Source organism: Polypterus senegalus, chromosome 2, assembly GCF_016835505.1.
Source record: "Polypterus senegalus isolate Bchr_013 chromosome 2, ASM1683550v1, whole genome shotgun sequence".
Lineage (NCBI taxonomy): Eukaryota > Metazoa > Chordata > Cladistia > Polypteriformes > Polypteridae > Polypterus > Polypterus senegalus.
Window position 1 is genome coordinate 31,230,003 of NC_053155.1, and position 17,708 is coordinate 31,247,710.

The window sequence follows — 17,708 nt, forward strand, 5'->3', positions numbered from 1 at the left end:
TGGGCAGTTTGGTTTTGGCATCCATCTTTCTGACATCTATTGGCAAACTGAGTAATGACGGCTGGGTATTAACAACGGTCATTGCTTAAATTTCAGCCGATCTCAGATCTAAAATGACCACGGCAACATAATTATTACTCCGACTCTGATTAGAGTTATAAAATATGGTTTGTTTTGAAAATTTGTTTGCCGGAAAAAATCAAATGATTTCCTTCAGAAGACATGCTGTTTGTTTGCTCGACTGACCTAAATTTAATCCGTGTGTTTGTTTGCTCATGGACGGACAGGCTCTGCCTTGTGTAACAACAATAACAATGGAACATGACTTTTGAATCTGCTTATTGACGGTGCAGGCTTCTGGTGGCTCATGCCAGCTGCACCACCCAACAGCCGCTCATTTGGCCCACTCATCTTCACCAGGTCAGCTGAGACTCCCCAATCAACATGATATATACCTCTTCGCGATGCACAGGGAGAGAAAACCCACTTAAACACCGCACAGATAGCTACCACAGTCAAGAGGAGACCAAAAAGGAAACTTACTCTTCTAAACAAAATTCTACTGTAAGTACAGTGAGATGGCGCAGGACGGCTCTGGGTCCCCTTCCATTCTGGGAGTCTCTTGGACCCAACACTGTCAGTACCGTGGCCGAGATGAGGACAAAACGCATATTGCAAGGAGATGGTGCAAAAAGTGTGTTTATTATAATGAAGAAAAAAATGAAAACAGTGTCCCCCAGGTACAATACCTAAATGTCACAAATAAATACAAAAACGTGAAATCCAATATAAAACATAAAACAGTCATAGGGTCCTTAAAACACAGCCAGTACGAGCCCAGCCAGCCCAACTCCACCTTTATCTCCACAGCTCACTCATTGCCAGCTCAGCCGGCGGAGACATAGACATGGCTTTACTAGATGCCACATGACCAGCAGCATCGTACGTCAACGTCGCCGCCATATTGCGAGTGGCACTGCTGTGGCGTGAAGTCATGGATAAAGATGCCTCACGCATGTGCTGCTTGGGATTGTACAAACCGGTGTACACTTCAAACCAGATCCTGGGAGATTACATTTCATAGGTGAGGTGGAACAATTGTTGTGGTTATATTTGGCCATTAGAAAATCCCGTTTTATAATCTTAGCACTCAAGGTCACCCACCGTACAATAAAATTAAACAACATTAGTAAAATTAAAACAAGAGAATGATAAATCAAAAAGCAATAATTAGCAAAGAAACAAAAATAACTGTCAGTAACAGTGCAAAATTCACAATTGGTATGCCAGTTTGAAAAGATACGTTTTGAGGGCAGTTTTAAAATGTGTTATTGAATCGAGTGTACGTATATGAGAGGGAAGAGAATTCCCGAGTTGAGGAGCACTATGAGAGACGCTTGAGCTCCCATAGCACCGAGTCTGATGTGTGGTACAGAAAGTCGAGCTGCAGATGAGGATCTGAGTGAGCGAGAGGAGTGTCAGTATGTAGGAGATCAGTGAGGTTGTGGAGAGCTTTAAATGTTCAGAGCAATATTTTGTATTGTATTCGGTAGTAAACAGGGAGCCAGTGAAGTTGAGAGAGAATAGGTGTGATATGTTCAGTGGATTTAGAACAGGTTATTATCCTGGCAGCAGAATTTTGAAGAAGTTGTAAGCGATGGATACGTTTTTGTGGGATGCCAGATAGAATAGCATTACAGTAATCTATACGTGAGGTGACTACGGCATTAACCAATACTTCAGTACTGTGTCGCGTAAGAACAGGACGTCTACAAATGTTTTGGAGATGGAAGAAGGCAGTCCGAGAAATGTTACTTATATGGGAGGAATTATTTAATAATAATAATAATAATAATAATTATTATTATTATTTAATAATTGCCATTATTAGTGTATAAATGGATATATATAATTGCATGTAAATGATTCACCAAAATCTGTTGTATGTAAACGATACTGTTTTAAACGTTATTGTTTTTTCATCAGAAAACCCAGTATCCACATCTACCTGTATTAGTTTAAATGGCACTTTTGCCACTCGCAATATGGCAAACGCACTGACGTATCGTGTCGACTGGGTAACACAGTGAATGCGGCGTCTATCTATATATGTCTATGGGCGGAGACATTAACAGTCGCGGTCAGTCCTCTTCCTGTCATCCTTCACGCACCTACAGTCATACCCATAGACATATATAGATAGACGCCGCATTCACTGTATTGCCCCGTCGACATGATACGTCAGCGCATCCGCCATATTGTGAGTGGCAAAAGTGCCATTTAAGCTAATACAGGTAGATGTGGATACTGGGTTTTCTGATGAAAAAACAATAACGTTTAAAACAGTATCGTTTACATACAACAGATTTTGGCGAATCATTTAAATGTATTATTTATATTAATTTATACACTAAAATGGCAATTAATAATAATAATTATATATTATTAATAATAATATATTATTATTATTATTATTATTATTGAATAATTCCTCCCATATAAGTAACATTTCTCGGACTGCCCTCTTCCATCCCTGAAACATTTCTAGACTTCGTCCTGCCCGAGTCACCTCACGTATAGATTACTGTAATGCTATTCTATCTGGCATCCCACAAACTCTTATCCATCACTTACAACTTCTTCAAAATTCTGCAGCCAGGATAATAACCTGCTGTTCTAAATCCACTGAACATATCACACCTATTCTCTCTCAGCTTCACTGGCTCCCTGTTCACTACAGAATACAATACTAAATACTGCTCTGAACAATTAAAGCTCTCCACAACCTCACTGATCTCCTCCAGACTGACACTCCTCTCCCTCACTCAGATCCTCATCTGCAGCTCGACTTTCTGTACCGCACATCAGAACCTGTGCTATGGGAGCTCGAGCGTCTGTCATGGTGCTCCTCAAATCTGGAATTCTCTTCCCTCTCATATACAGTACGTCAGATCGATTCAATAACACATTTTAAAACTGCCCTCAGAACTTATCTTTTCAAACTGGCATATCAATTGTGAATTTTGCACTGTTACTGCCAAATTATCTTTGTTTGCTAATTATTGCTTTTTGATTGATTATTCTCTTGTTTCAATTTTACTAATGTTGTTTAATTTTATTGTAAGGTGACCTTAAATGCTAAGATTATAAAACGGGATTTTCTAATGGCCAAATATAACCAAAACAATTGTTCCGCCTCACCTATGAAATGTAATCCCCCGGGATCTGGTTTGAAGCGTACACCGGTTTGTACAATCCCAAGCAGCACATTATTCATTACTTCACTCCACAGCACTGCCACTCGCAATATAGCGGCGACGTTGACGTACGATGCTGCTGGTCATGAAGCGTCTAGTAAGTCTATGTCTATGGTCGTACCCACAGTCGTACCTGAGCTCCCTGGAGAAGACTCCGCCTTGCTCACGCCCACTCTGCACAAATACTGTAATCAGTGGGGCGAACCAGCCCCTGGAACGCCACTTCATCGTTCTTTCGCGGTGCCCACGATCGTGCGGCCTTTCTCGTAGCAGCTGACTGGCATGTTTCATAAACCTCACCACACAGCCCCCCCCCCAGGACCCGTACAGGCTCTTTTTAAAACTGTTAGCTAATTTAGGTGCAGATGCGAGGAGCCGCTATCTCCGCAGCAGCAAGCAGGCTGCTGATTGATCCGCCCGCCTGTACACGTGAATGCGGTGCGGTCAGACAGTGCCTCCGCGAACCCCGTTGCGAAACGCATTTACACACCCGAATAGAGCCTGCACCTCCACAGGGCGTGACTGTTTATTTAAAATCGGCACTGTGCCACAGACCACACGTCATATACAATTTGACCAAAATACCAGTTACATTTATAACTGTTCATAGAGTAACAAGTATATAGAAGGTGACTCGCATGATAAGCCCAATTCCCCCTGTTATTTATATACACCGCATATACAGTTCAGGGTTGGGGTGCGCCAGTGTGTAAACCTGCACCACTCGGTTCAAGGCGTTAATCTATCCTGACCACGTAGAAAGTCCATTAGTGGCCACACTGGGACAATTTGGGGTTACCATAACACGCGCTATTTATGATTAGAGAATCTACAACAGTAGGATTTAATCCATGCAAAAGCAACAAAAGTGTCGAAATTGGGCACTGGAAGTGACCAGCAAAGGGACCAGGACTGCTAATCACTGCACCACAGTGCCACTCTCTCTGACACTGCTATTTGTAAAAACAGAGGAAACAGACAGCCGGTCTGCAGTGTGATGACTGACCAGAACTAACAGGAGAAATCAAATCACAAAAAGTCTGAATTAATTTAAGCTTCCCTAAATCGGGGCGTTAATTAGAAGTGTAAGGGTTTACTTCATGAGGTAGAAGTACATAATAAACAAAAATAGTTGAGTCAAATATTAAAAAGTGCTTCAAGTTAAATGTTTAAAGCCTGAATATTCTCGTTTGTAATTGGAATGTATCATTTTGTAACCTCTGTCCATAAAAGGGCTAGATCCCCTGTAAATGATCGGAAGTTAAGAACAGCACCATATTCATAATCACATATCTTGTAATAGTCTAAACAATACCCCACATGCTTATGTTTGAATTTGTCATTTTTAACCTTCTAGGAGATGCTCTTAGGAGGTTAGGATCACCGGTTAAGAATCAAATATTAAAAATATTGTAACGACCTCCCAAGATTCTGAGGGATAGTATTAGCTTCTTTACGCTGATCTCTGATAAGTGGCACTAAAAAGGACCGTTGGCATCTTCAGCGCTGCCTCCGCCCACCGCTCTGGTCTTTCAGCGACGCCAAGCGCTCCCAGCCCCAGCTGATTGTCCCTTTGTATTTTAATACACGCTTCACCTGTGGTCTGAGGCAACCCATATGCCACACTATCCCCCCGGATCTCTACGAGTCAACCCAAGTCCAGGGTCCAATCTGAGGCTCGACAGGCGGCGACACTTCCGGGCCGATGGGCTTTAGCATGGTCCGATCGAAGTGCTCTTCTAACGGCTGGGGGTTTTGTGATGGTCACGGGCTGATATTTAGTCGGCTTCTCTAGGTATTCCCGCCGCCACCTGGGGAGCACGTCCCTCTGAGGTCCGGAACCAGAGCTCGTTACAAGATTATCATATCTGTGATCAACAACCTCAAAATAACATAAAGCAACACACCACGTGCCTGCGTTACCGAGACCCAATATTTGTGAAAAGGAGGGATTATGTCCCCTCGTACCCACTTAGGAGGTGAACCCCTGTGGTCAGTTGATGTGACCTGCACACCTAAGTCCTTTTGATAATTTTTGCTGATGACACCTATCGGTATACCCTTTGTAATTTACGGCACAAAATATTGACCGAAATTATCTAAAAAAATGAGTGTTTTTCTGCACTAAATGGCCCCAAATAGTTATGAAGATACCTGTGTCCCGTATAATTTAGCGTCACAGCTGAGTTGGCGCAGGCGCACTAAGGTGTTCCCAAAAGGTACATATTTGGTGGTTTTCTTGTACCAGTGAGTCAGGAGGCCAAAGTAACTGAATTGATTTCAAAGCGTTCGTAAGTAATTTTTGTGATCTCAATAACCCAGTCTTCATTTTACTGAAATTAAAATATACGAAATCAAGTACACCGTTGTCGCGTTGCACGCCCTCCTGCAGCTGCGCAGTAGAGGAAAACAGCAAGCGGCTGCCTAGCAACGAACGAGTAACGAATTATGTGCCGTCACAGCACTTAAAAATAAAAGTCCTAGGTCCAGTTCCGCTACTTTGTGGCGCTAAGTTTTAGCAGTGCTTTGTTGTTGTAAATAGTAGGGTAGCAACTCATCTGTAATAAAATACTCGGCTTCGGGAATAAGATACTGCTTAGGTCCTGCCTTCAATCAACCCACTGACTGAAACCATGTCGAAAAAAAGGTATAGCATGTTATGAGACTTTAACTGTTTCGACCTGATTTGCAATACATCAGTCCTCTTGCACCAAATACCAGTCAGTTTTCAGAAAGCATTTTTTACTGCAACCAAAAGTGTATAGTGTTAGACTTTGTTTTTTTTATATGCTCAAGATTCAGTTTTAAATTATTTTAGTTGGTTTTACAGACCATGATTAACAAGCGCAGTAGGCGTGTACTTTTATTTTGATACATTTGCGTTACAGGAGACCCGGAAGTGGTTCCTAAACCCCGTTTACGTTGTGCTTGAATTGCGGTGGCAGCTGAGGTAGCGACGCTGGTGTCTCAAAGTTTAGTTGTGATTTAATTCGTCTCGATTCTTCAGTTATTTAACACTTGTAAAGTGTGGTTGATATAGACTGCCGACGACATGAGCGACGAAGACTCGTCATCCTCTTTGGAAGTGTCTTTGAAGAGAGATAATCTCAGATACGCCAGCGGAGGAGACGCGGTAACGATAGCGCTGTTGTGGTGGGCAGTGGCGGGCGATGCTGGGGGACGGTTAACGAATACTAGTGAAGTTACTGAAAGTTTTAACACGAGTAGTTGTTATTTGAGATTCAATAGTATGTATAAAATACTTAAAGAGTGTTTGCTTTTAATAGAGATTCGCAGTGCGGTGATTAAGGGGCTGTGCTGTGTAAAGAGAACAAGATGTTGAATTAATGTTTAAATGTGACTATTTTGTATATACGAAGGTGAAAACTAATAGCCGTGCACTTTAAAAGCGAAATAACTTCTGTTCTGACAGGACGGTTTACACGTCACAAGAGATCCGTCAGCTTTGTTTAGCAGTTAGAAGACCACAGATAAAGTTTACAAACCAGAGTATTATTTTTTATTATTATTTTAATTGTGGACACAAATTAGTGCTCATCTTCTAGGTTTTCAGTTTTACTGAACATTTTCAATGCATTGTCAGGGACATCAGCAAAAAAAAAAAATGTCCACCACTGATTATTTTGTCACATTATAAGAAATGAGGCTACAACGCTATATTTTCCTAATAAATGATTTTTCAAAAGGTGAGGGAAAAAAAGCAAATAAAGGACTTTTCATCTAGTTATCTGAAATAGCAAGTCAGGAGCAGACTGTGTCTCAAAACCGGGCCGGGCATCCTTCAACGAGTGAGGTGATGACGTCGACCCACTCGGTCCATTATTCATTGTCATTTTATTAAAATTTGTGATGATTACGCGGCTCGCTACTTGCTATGAGCCTATGACATGAACTCTGTCTAAACTGTTGCCAAACCTAATCTGTGAACTGTTGTTTAGACACAGCTTAAGACTTGACGACATGCTTAGAAATAAAATTTAATGAAAAATAAATATTTTAGAAACATGTCCAAGTGCCTAACGCCTAACCTAACCCTAGCAGCTGCTCATTTACAATGGAATAAATTCTAACTGAGGTTATAATAGAAACCTTACATGATTGAAACGTTCGATTAACTTAACAATAAATTATTAATGTTTCGTCCTAATAAAGAATCGGAAATCCAAGAATGGCAGTCACTTTCTGTTCTGTCTGATTTTCGGAGGGATGACAAATCATGAAGGGTGGGAGCGTCCTGGGAAAGTTTTCATTTAATTAAATAAATATATTTGTACTAAAATTGAAATTTAATTGTTATATCCTTTAAGTCCAAAATGTCTTTGAGTTGCTGCACTCATAAGTTTAAAAAAAAAAAAAAAATCGGAGTGCAAAGATTTAAATGAACTAAATTGGAAACAAAAAAATTCATAAAATGTTAAATTCAACATACTTAGTCAAAAATTTCCTTATAAACAAATTTTTTGATAAAGATGGTTTTCTGTCCTTGAATCAGCTCTGCCTGGTATGGAGTAGTTAGAACCTTCACTTTAACGTCACACGAACGCCGGACTCTTGAAAAGGCAACATAAAATTGTCCATGTCCAAATACAGGCTCAGAAAGGTAAATCCCTACAGGTTGTGTTGTGTTGTTTGGATGCCACCTACTGACTCCGGAAGGCCGTTGGGTTTGACTCTGAGGCGCCGGGCGCGTGCGCTTTCGGCGCCACCTAGGTCCCCGGTGACGGTGGTGGATTCGCTTGCTGAAGTGACCATGGTGGCAGATCCCGGCTTGGAGATCTACTGTACATTACTAAACGAAGGTTGTATATGTGGTGATGTGCACGTTTGTCTTCGGGCGGCGTTTGTATTGTGCACGGCTTGCTTCTGGTGTCTGGCATCCGTGGGTATATACAGCCTTCGTTTAGTAATATAGACTTCCTATCCTGTGCTTTATAACTTTATTTCATCATACCAATAATCGCAGCTGAAAACCACTAATTGTCGCTCATGCCGGTGACCGGAGAACAATAAAATGCATAATACATAATCTAAACTAATTATTAGTACTGAGGAATTGAAATACTAGATATGAGATAAAATAACTTGCAATAATGTATATGCTAACTGAAATGTAGCGGTATCAAAGCAGAAATCGGCAAAAGGCAGTTTTGACCAAATTTTTTGTTGCAACGTTGTGTACTGGCAACTTAAACACCTTGATGACGTAATATGGTATATTATATAGGACTATATAAATCGCAGTACTGGACGGATTTTTAGCTGTTTAGAAAATTATTTTTAATGTCAAACGGTAACCATTACATAAAATTTATTTCATGAAACGGCCGGCCCATGACCAGACCAGAGTCCGCGGCCCACCGGGCATTGCCGTAATGGCCAATCCGTCCCTGTAGCAAGTAGAATTTAAGAGCAAGAGTTCACAACACATCACTATAACTTAAGTTCTATGCTTAAATACTTTCATTTTATGCTGCATGATATTAAACTTGAGGTCAGAATATTATGTAACCGCATCGATGTATCATTCTGCAGCAGAGGTTCTTATACTTTTCCAGACTTGGTAGTTCCAGAGATGCTCTGCGGGCTGCCTTACGAATGCCTTCTTCATACTAGTAGCATAAATCGACATGCAGTATGTAGTCTTGCACAATAACAAAAAACATGTTTTTTAATATCTTATTCTTTTTCCAACACCTCACCAAACACATGTTTACACGCTGCATACTGCGATTCCCATCCGCGACAAACATGCTTCTTCTTAGATGGTCCTGCAGGAACAGGGAAAACCTTTGTCTACAAAACCCTAATTCATCCCATTAGAACTAGGAAGCGAGGACCATCGTCTTGCTTCCACCTCAAAACCGGTCCCGCCCACACGCAGCCGACACGGCATTTCTCACCAAGCATCTGCAGTACGCTTACAAAATAAAGCAAACTCTACATGCAGTGAAAATTTACTTCTCCAGATAGATTCCATGCTCAGAACCATCAAACCCTTTACTAAATCATACAAACACATGCATGAAATCGTTCAGTCCAATCCAACAGCATCTGTACGAATGCTTTTTGAGGAAAACCCTAGGCAGGATTTACGACGATACAATGCCCCGACATGTCACACCAATATTGCAGCAATTTTCGTCGGAGAAGATGGAGAACCGCCTGCCGAAAGGGACATTTTTATCTGTCCCATAGGCAACTCCTGTAAACAGATTTCCATGCTCAATATGAATTGCGATCCTATGGTTTACCCACTTTTATTCCCTTACGGAGACATTGGGTGGCACAAAGATTTACAACATGTTCCTGATAAAAGAACCGGCAAGCGAAGAAGGCTTACTCATGGCAGTTTTACGCGTACAATGAGGAATATATTTAGTATTTTGCACTCCAGCGGCGAACTATTCCAACAGTACGTCGTAGATGCGTACGTTAAAACAGAGAGCGTGCGTCTTGGCTATCTCGGATTAGATCAACAAGATTTGCGTGTGGAACAATATAAAGGACTGTCAGACGCACTGCAAGCAAACGCTGAAAATAAAAACGTATGTGTAGGCAAAATGATCATATTACCGTCCACATTTCCAGGAAGTCCAAGATACATGCAACAAAACTAGCAGGATGCCATGGCCATAGTAGGCCACATTTATTTATCACTTTCACATGTAATCCTGCTTGGCCGGAAATTCTACATGCACTGTCGGATACCCAAAGACCGGAGCACAGACCTGATATTGTAGTGTGAGCCTTTTGGATTAAGCTGCAGGAATTACTTAGAGACATTCTACAACAACATCTTTTTCAGGCTGTTATTGATTATATTTACGTAATCGAATTTCAGAAGCGCGGCCTTCCTCATACCCACATGCTGTTTACTCTTCATAATAACTCTAACAACTAGTCTTCAGCCACAGTCATTTGTACGTGGCTTTTTCTAGGGTTAGATCTTTCGACTCATTATCTGTCGTCACCACCAAAACTCCTGTTCACACCTGCGTCTTTCAAGAAGTATTTATTTCTTCTTGATTTCTGAATTCCTTTCTCATCGTTTTTCCGTTCCTATTGTTACACCGCCGTATGCTACGGCAGGCTTCGGCTAATATCAATTATTTTTGTCTATTAAATTTATTCTGTTATTGAGATGGGTGGACTTGTATCTTGGAGCAGTTACTGCAGGTTTGGTGAAATGTATGACAAAGGTGTTCTCAATAGAAAGACTGAACTTTGATTTTAGTGCAGTGAATGCAGTTGAACCTCACTCGTCATGTTACTCTATGTGAAGGGCTGTGGAGTCGGTAGATAAATCCTTTGACTCGGATTCCTTAGTTTCTGGTACTTAAGGCTCCATCCCCTTAGTTTCTGGTACTTCTGATTCTGACTGACCCGTTATTTAATATGCAAATGTATTTTCCATGTTGATTGAAGGAAGGCAACATACACGTCATGTAACCGCAAAACTACTGACTAGGAAGCTGACTATCTAACGTATTGGCCAGTTTAAACAAAAGACAAGAAACCTTGAACACACATTAGGCCATAGCACACACCTCCACCTACATTATTACACTTGTTTACACTCAAATGAACTTATTAAACACATTATATCTGAAATAAAATGAAAACACTTTTTGTGATGTACCATAATCCAGATTACAATATGTGAATGTCTGGTTGTATAATAGCTCAACTGAACTTCGCACTAGTAGTGACGCAACTATGCACTGGGCTTTATTCCTACATCAGAGAAGTACTTAATTAGGATTATTGTTTGTGAAATGGGACATTTGAACTGTATTTTGTTTTCATAACAATTTCAATTTATTAGGAATCAGAGTCGGTACATTCTTGCCGACTCCAGGTGCCCAATAGGAACGTCACAGCCACGGCTGAAATGTTTAAATTCTCTGTATGTAAATGTAACCAAATCTCTGCCAGCGATATATGTTGATACTCACTTTTCAGGCCTCCATTCCTGGAAATCTCTATTAAGTTCTCATGCTGCCTTAGTGGAAATGATGATTGGGGCCGCTGGTAAGACAACTGAAAGGACTACAGATCCAAAAATTGAAGCAGAAATCTTGACACCCTTTAAGAAGAGTCTGGAGGAGATATTGGGACAGCTTAGCTGTTTGCTAATCAAATAGGCTTGATGGGCCGAGTGGTCTGCTCTTCTTTGTCAGATTTCTTATGTTCTGCATGTGTGAGATGCCTTGTTTGACACAGTCTGCCAGGTCAAGTTGGTTTTCAGAGAATAGTTAATTCAGTGAAGAAAAAAAGACTTGTGTTCTGGTCTCATGTAGACAATGGAACCCAAATGCCATCTTTTTTAAAATTTATTAATCTCCTGATTTTTTTAAAATTTACATCAAATGTATTGCTGGTTAAACCCTGAAGGTGGATATTTAAGTCATTTAAACAAGAAAAAAATGAAAAAAACGTAGCTTAAATTGCAAGAGCCAGTTAGTGTCATGGATGATCATAAAAGGAATCCTTATGTTGTGGACGTTTTGTTTCGAGGTGTCTTCATAGTAGCGATGGTTTCATACTATTACTGGAAAGCACCTTGCAAGCTGCAGTTGAGGATAATCGCCAGTACTGACACGAGTGAAGCCCACCTTAATGTATTTGTCATCATATAAAGGCCGCTTAGCTGTGGTCTGTTTTATTAAGGTCGTTGGTTTAATAATCTTTGTTGCCGTGAAATGTCAACACAAACCAGTGAAGAAGCTCTTCTCTGTCTCAGACAAAGTGCTGGTTTGAGCTGCTGCTTCAGGCTTGCTGCAGATTCTCTAAAAGATTTAGTGTTAGCTGATTTTAAGCACCAATCCATTTTGTTTCTGAACTAGTGTGTTTTTTTTTTTTTTGGCTTAACTAGGCACCTTAGTTTTAGGGATGATTTAACATGTCTAGTCCATCAAATGTTTCTTACAAATGCAGATAAGTAAGTGGTTGGTTTGAACGTTTGAAATAAGACCACAATTTTGAGGAATTGCAGTTTACGTTACATGTTACACACTCTAGAGGTGGTACTCGTAGTGGAGCTCAATGTGTTAAAAGTAGTTACTAAAGAGAGAGAACAGATAACCTATTGTTAACTTTACAGTGTTTTGTGAAATCCTTGCAGAGTCTTTACATACCCCTAGGGGTACATGTAACACGTTGTTGTATGGAATTAAAATGCCTTTCTGTTGCCACACTTGCCCTTTACGTCATGAGATTTCAAAAGTACATTATTTCAGGACATTATACAGTCAGCCTCGCAGTTAGGAGACCCGGGTTTGCTTCCCGGGTCCTCCCTGCGTGGAGTTTGCATGTTCTCCCCGTGTCTGCGTGGGTTTCCTCCGGGCGCTCCGGTTTCCTCCCACAGTCCAAAGACATGCAGGTTAGGTGGATTGGCGATTCTAAATTGGCCCTAGAGTGTGTTTGTGTGTGTCCTGTGGTGGGTTGGCACCCTGCCCAGGATTGGTTCCTGCCTTGTGCCCTGTGTTGGCTGGGATTGGCTCCAGCAGACCCCCGTGACCCTGTATTCGGATTCAGCGGGTTGGAAAATGGATGGATGGATTATACAGTCATATGAAAAAATTTTGGGAACCCCTCTCAGCCTGCATAATAATTGACTCTACTTTCAACAAAACAGATAAGTGTTATGTCTCATTTCCTAGGAACATTTGAGTACTGGGGGGTGTTTTCCGAACAAAGATTTTTAGTGAAACAGTAGTTAGTTGTATGAAATTAAATCAAATGTGAAAAACTGGCTGTGCCCAAATGTGTTTCCCCATGTAATTTTGCTGATTTGAATGCTTGTCACTGCTCAATACTGATTACTTGCAACACCAAATTGGTTGGATTAGCTCGTTAAGCCTTGAACGTGTGGCCTATCATGAATGGTTAAAGGTATTTAAGGTGGTCAATTGCAAGTTGTGCTTCTCTTTGACTCTCCTCTGAAGAGTGACAGACAGCATGGGATCCTCAAAACAACTCTCAAAAGATCTGAAAACAAAGATTGTTCAGTGTCATGGTTTAGGGGAAGGCTACAAAAAGCGATCTCAGAGGTTTAAACTGTCAGTTTCAACTGTAAGGAATGGAATCAGGAAATGGAAGGCCACAGGCACAGTTGCTGTTAAACCCAGCAGGTCTGCCAGGCCAAGAAAAATACAGGAGTGGCATATGCGCAGGATTGTGAGAATGGTTACAGACAGCCCACAGATCACCTGCAAAGACCTGCAAGAACATCTTGCTGCAGATGATGTATCTGTACATCGTTCTACAATTCAGCGCAATTTGCACAAAGAACATCTGTATGGCAGGGTGATGAGAAAGAAGCCCTTTCTGCACTCAAACCACAAACAACTTGTTGTATGCAAATGCTCATTTAGACAAGCCAGATTCATTATGCCTGGCACCGAAGCAAAGCCATTGCATCTGTTAGACACCTGAGAAGAGCCGCTTTCTTTCTCACCATTTTCATTGTGCTTTACCACTTGATGTCGGGCTCCCTCGACATGTTGCACTGTCACCCTACCAAGTATTCTCTGTAGCCACCTGCAAAAAAGTGGTGTCAGATAAAATGGTGACCCTCTTTAGCATTGAATTAAAAACAAAAAAAATCCCACTCTTTTACTGATGGTTTCATAGTACTAGGGTGTTATACCGTTTTATCCATTATGGGTGTAGTGAGAAGTCAAGCAAGCAAAATGACCGCTTTTATTGGCTAACTAAAAAGATTACAATATGCAAGCTTTCAAGGCAACTCGGGTCCCCTTTTCAGGCAGTTGCCTTGAAAGCTTGCATATTGTAATCTTTTTAGATAGCCAATAAAAGAGGTCATTTTGCTTGACTTCTCATGACAGTTTCATAAAAAATTTCAGTGCTTAGCAGCAGCGGGCCAGTCAGTTTTATTATATGAAAAATGAAAGAGCTGTTCTTTATGCCTTGGTCTACTTTTCTTTTTCAGTTTAGCACCTCTCTCTCTCTATCTCTCTTTTCAAAATTGGAAAAAAAAAAAAAGATTTCTTCAAATGCAAGCACACAGTGTTTGCCCTCCTTGCTCACCTGTAGTCCTGCTAAATCGTCATCTTCTTCTTTCGGCTACTCCCATTAGGGGTTGCCACAGCGGATCATCTTTTTCCATATCTTTCTGTCCTTGTCATCTCGTTCTGCTACTCTCACCACCTGCATGTCCTCTCTCACCATATCCACAGACCTTCGCTTTGGCCTTCCTCTTTTTCTCTTACCTGGCAGCTCCATCCTTAGAATCTTTCTCCCAATATACTCAGCATCTCTCCTCTGCACGTGTCCAAACCAATGCAATCTCACCTCACTGACTTTGTCTCCAAACCATCCAACCTAAGCTGACCCTCCAATGTCCTCATTTCTAATCCTGTTCATCCTCGTCACACCCAAATTAAATCTTAACATCTTTAACTCTGCCTCCTCCAGCTCTGTCTCCTGCTTTCTGATCAGTGCCCGTGTCTCCAACTCGTATAACATAGCTGGTCTCACTACTGTCATGTAGATCTTCCCTTTCACTCTTGCTGATACCCATCTGTCACAAATCACTCCTGACACTCTTCTCCACCCATTCCACCCTGCCTGCACTCTTCTTCTTCACCTTTCTTCCACAGTCCCCGTTACTCTGAATTGTTGATCCCAAGTATTTAAACTCCTCCACCTTCGCCAACTCCCGGCATCCTCACCATTCCACTGACCTCCCTCTCATTTATACACATGTATTCTGTCTTGTTCCTACTGACCTTCGTTCCTCTCCTCTCTGGAGCATATCTTCACCTCTCCAGGGTCTCCTCAGCCTGCTCCCTACTATTGCTACAGATCACAATGTCATCAGCAAACATCATATTCCACTGGGCCGCCTGTCCAATCTCTTCTGTCCATCACCATTGCAAATGAGAAATGGTGCAGAGCGATCCCTGATGTAATGCCACCTCCACATTGAACGCATTTGTCGCTCCTACAGCAGACTTCACCACTGTCGCACTTCCATCGTACATATCGGCATCACTCTTGCATACTTCTCTGCCACTCCCAAGTTCCTCATATGATACCACAACTCCTCTCTAACCACTCTTTTATATGCTTTCTTTAAGTCCACATGTGTTTTTTTTTTTTTTTAATGGTATGTTTTAATAAGGTTATTTATGCACCCTATTGTAATGATACTATAACAAAATGCTCGGTGCATCCGAGTCCTGTTATGAAAGAACCTGTACCCACTGAAGTTTGCCTATTGACCAATGATTGTAGTGCACTACACAATTTTCTGTCTGCTCTACTGCACAAGGCTTTTTCCCATTTGGACAAAGCTGGCAGCACTGTAAGGATTATGATGTGTTTTTTTATTTTTTATTATTATTCCTATTCCTCTAATACCATTATGAATAATTCTACACATGCTCTCCATGACACACTCTCATTAAGTACTTTCGGCCAACAATTTTATAGCAGAATGTTTATAGAAATGCTGCTGGGGCTCCTTTATACCAATGGCAGTATGCCTGTGTAAAGCCTCACTATCAACTGTGACTACTCTTTTTATGTTTAGCCTAATCAGAAGTGTGTGTTTGTTTATTTTTTGTTTTCTCGTTCTTTGTAATTATGTGTGTTTATGGTGGTGGTGGTTTGTTATAGCTTTTTACAGAAGCCCAAGAAATAAAGAAATAGTATATTTCCCCTTGGGTAATGTGTAATCCTAGGTCTCTTATTGGTAGTGCTATGGGTCTATTCCAAAGTCAGGTGAAAGTGCCATCACAGGTAGAGGAAGAAACTGATAGGCTCAATAAAAGCTAACCGTAAGAATTGTCAGAGTAATTAAAATAAAGTACGTGCCGTTGTTGATCAAACCAATGTATTCTCTGTTAAAATGAGTCTTCAGTCTTAATTTAAATATCGATACAAATAGGGTTTCTCTCATAATGAAAGGTAGATGTAATAGAGGGATATTAACAGGTAATTGTTTGGTGTAGCACACACTGTTCTTTTGCTGTGCACATGTCCCTTATTTTTTTTCAAGTAACTTTTCATCTGTCTCTTTATCTTAGGTCTTTGCAGTGAAACCTTACAGATTTGGAGCTGATGGTGAACTGTCTGACACTGGTAAGATTTCTAACTGCTGACTTTGTTTTTTGGACCTTAGACCCTCATGTTTATTAGCAGTCATTAGGAGGTTAGGTTACATCGGGCCTCTCAGTCCTCTGCCAAAACTATGATGGCTATAAGATCTTTAAGGGCTCTGGAGATAGTTGCTCTTCATATACATTTGGCTGGCCACCTTTCTGTCATTTTAAATATCCAGAGGTTCTAGGACCTACCGTAGATTGACTTTCTGTAGAAGTTACCAGTGTGACATATGTTTTGGGTTGTTATAGATCTCAATATTAATTATATGGCTTGTGTAGTTAATACTTAAAACATTCCTTACCATATTGCTGGTGGAAAATATTTCACAGTATTCTCTCTCAGATGATCTCCAAGGCAAAAAAGATTTGACAAAATAACCTTCATGTACAGTTTGCACTTGGTGTGCTTTCAATATTGTTATTCACCTTTATTTTATGTTTACACATTGTAATAGAAACAACAGCTGTCCACACCCAAAAAAATTAAAACTGGCAGGGAATGAACACAAAGGAAAACTAAATTTGCGATAAAAATAACCTTATAGTCTAGTTTGGTGTATCGATATGACTGTTATGCCTTGTCTGCTTGGTGGAGTGGCTCATCTACTTATTCACCACTCAGTATGAAAAGCAGCCCCCTTTTCACAACCCATCTCTCTCTCTCTCTCTCTCGACCAGTTTAGGAGGTCACTGTAATTCTTGTCAGTGTCAGCTTTAACAGTCTTACTCTTTGGCACATTACATGAGATGCATAGCTGCTAGAGTAGGGCAGCTCCTTGGTTCTTTGTGCAACCATTGAATATTGCTTTCCTGTGTGGGATAATGGACCCTCCACCGACTAGCATCTGATTGATTCCATTCAGAGAGGAACCCTCTCTGTGTGTGTCTTAGGTACAGATGACCTAGATGCCACTGGGTCACCAATGTTCTGTGGCAAGTTTTTTTTTTTTCTCTCCTCCTCCCCGGGATGATGATACCCATTTTAGTAGAACTGGATTCCCAAATTTCATCATCAAGATTGGGTCATCAAAAACTCGACAACCACTTTGGTTTAGCCCCAGTCATGGAGCAACCTCACTACTGCCTGAAATTAAACAGGCAGTGGAACAGTCTTCTGAACTAGTTAACTGCAGAAAGGTCATCATCCCATTCAAGCAGACTTCATATGTTTTATCTGGCTACAGCATTACTTCATTGTATCTATACCTTTGCACATAAAAGAGGAAAAAAAATCACTCTTTTCCTTCCACCATTTCAGCAATTACCCCAAGCTTCTCCATCGCCCCGCTGGATAACT

The 17,708-nt window shown here is 40.9% G+C and overlaps 1 protein-coding gene across 5 annotated transcripts in view; it reads left to right on the forward strand.

Annotated features, from left to right (window-relative positions):
* Nucleotides 1–5,755: 5,755 nt before the first annotated feature.
* The window catches only part of LOC120522841 (coiled-coil domain-containing protein 138-like), a 106,764-nt gene continuing 94,811 nt past the window's right edge, over nt 5,756–17,708 (forward strand). For 4 of the 5 annotated variants that reach the window (XM_039743537.1, XM_039743538.1, XM_039743541.1 and 1 more), the window contains exons 1-2: nt 6,190–6,390; nt 16,334–16,388. In XM_039743537.1, the coding sequence (XP_039599471.1) occupies nt 6,310–6,390; nt 16,334–16,388 (136 nt within the window). In that variant the 5' untranslated portion in view covers nt 6,190–6,309. Of the gene's footprint in view, nt 5,905–6,189; nt 6,391–16,333; nt 16,389–17,708 lie in introns of those variants that run through there. The other variant, XM_039743539.1, reaches the window with a different exon arrangement.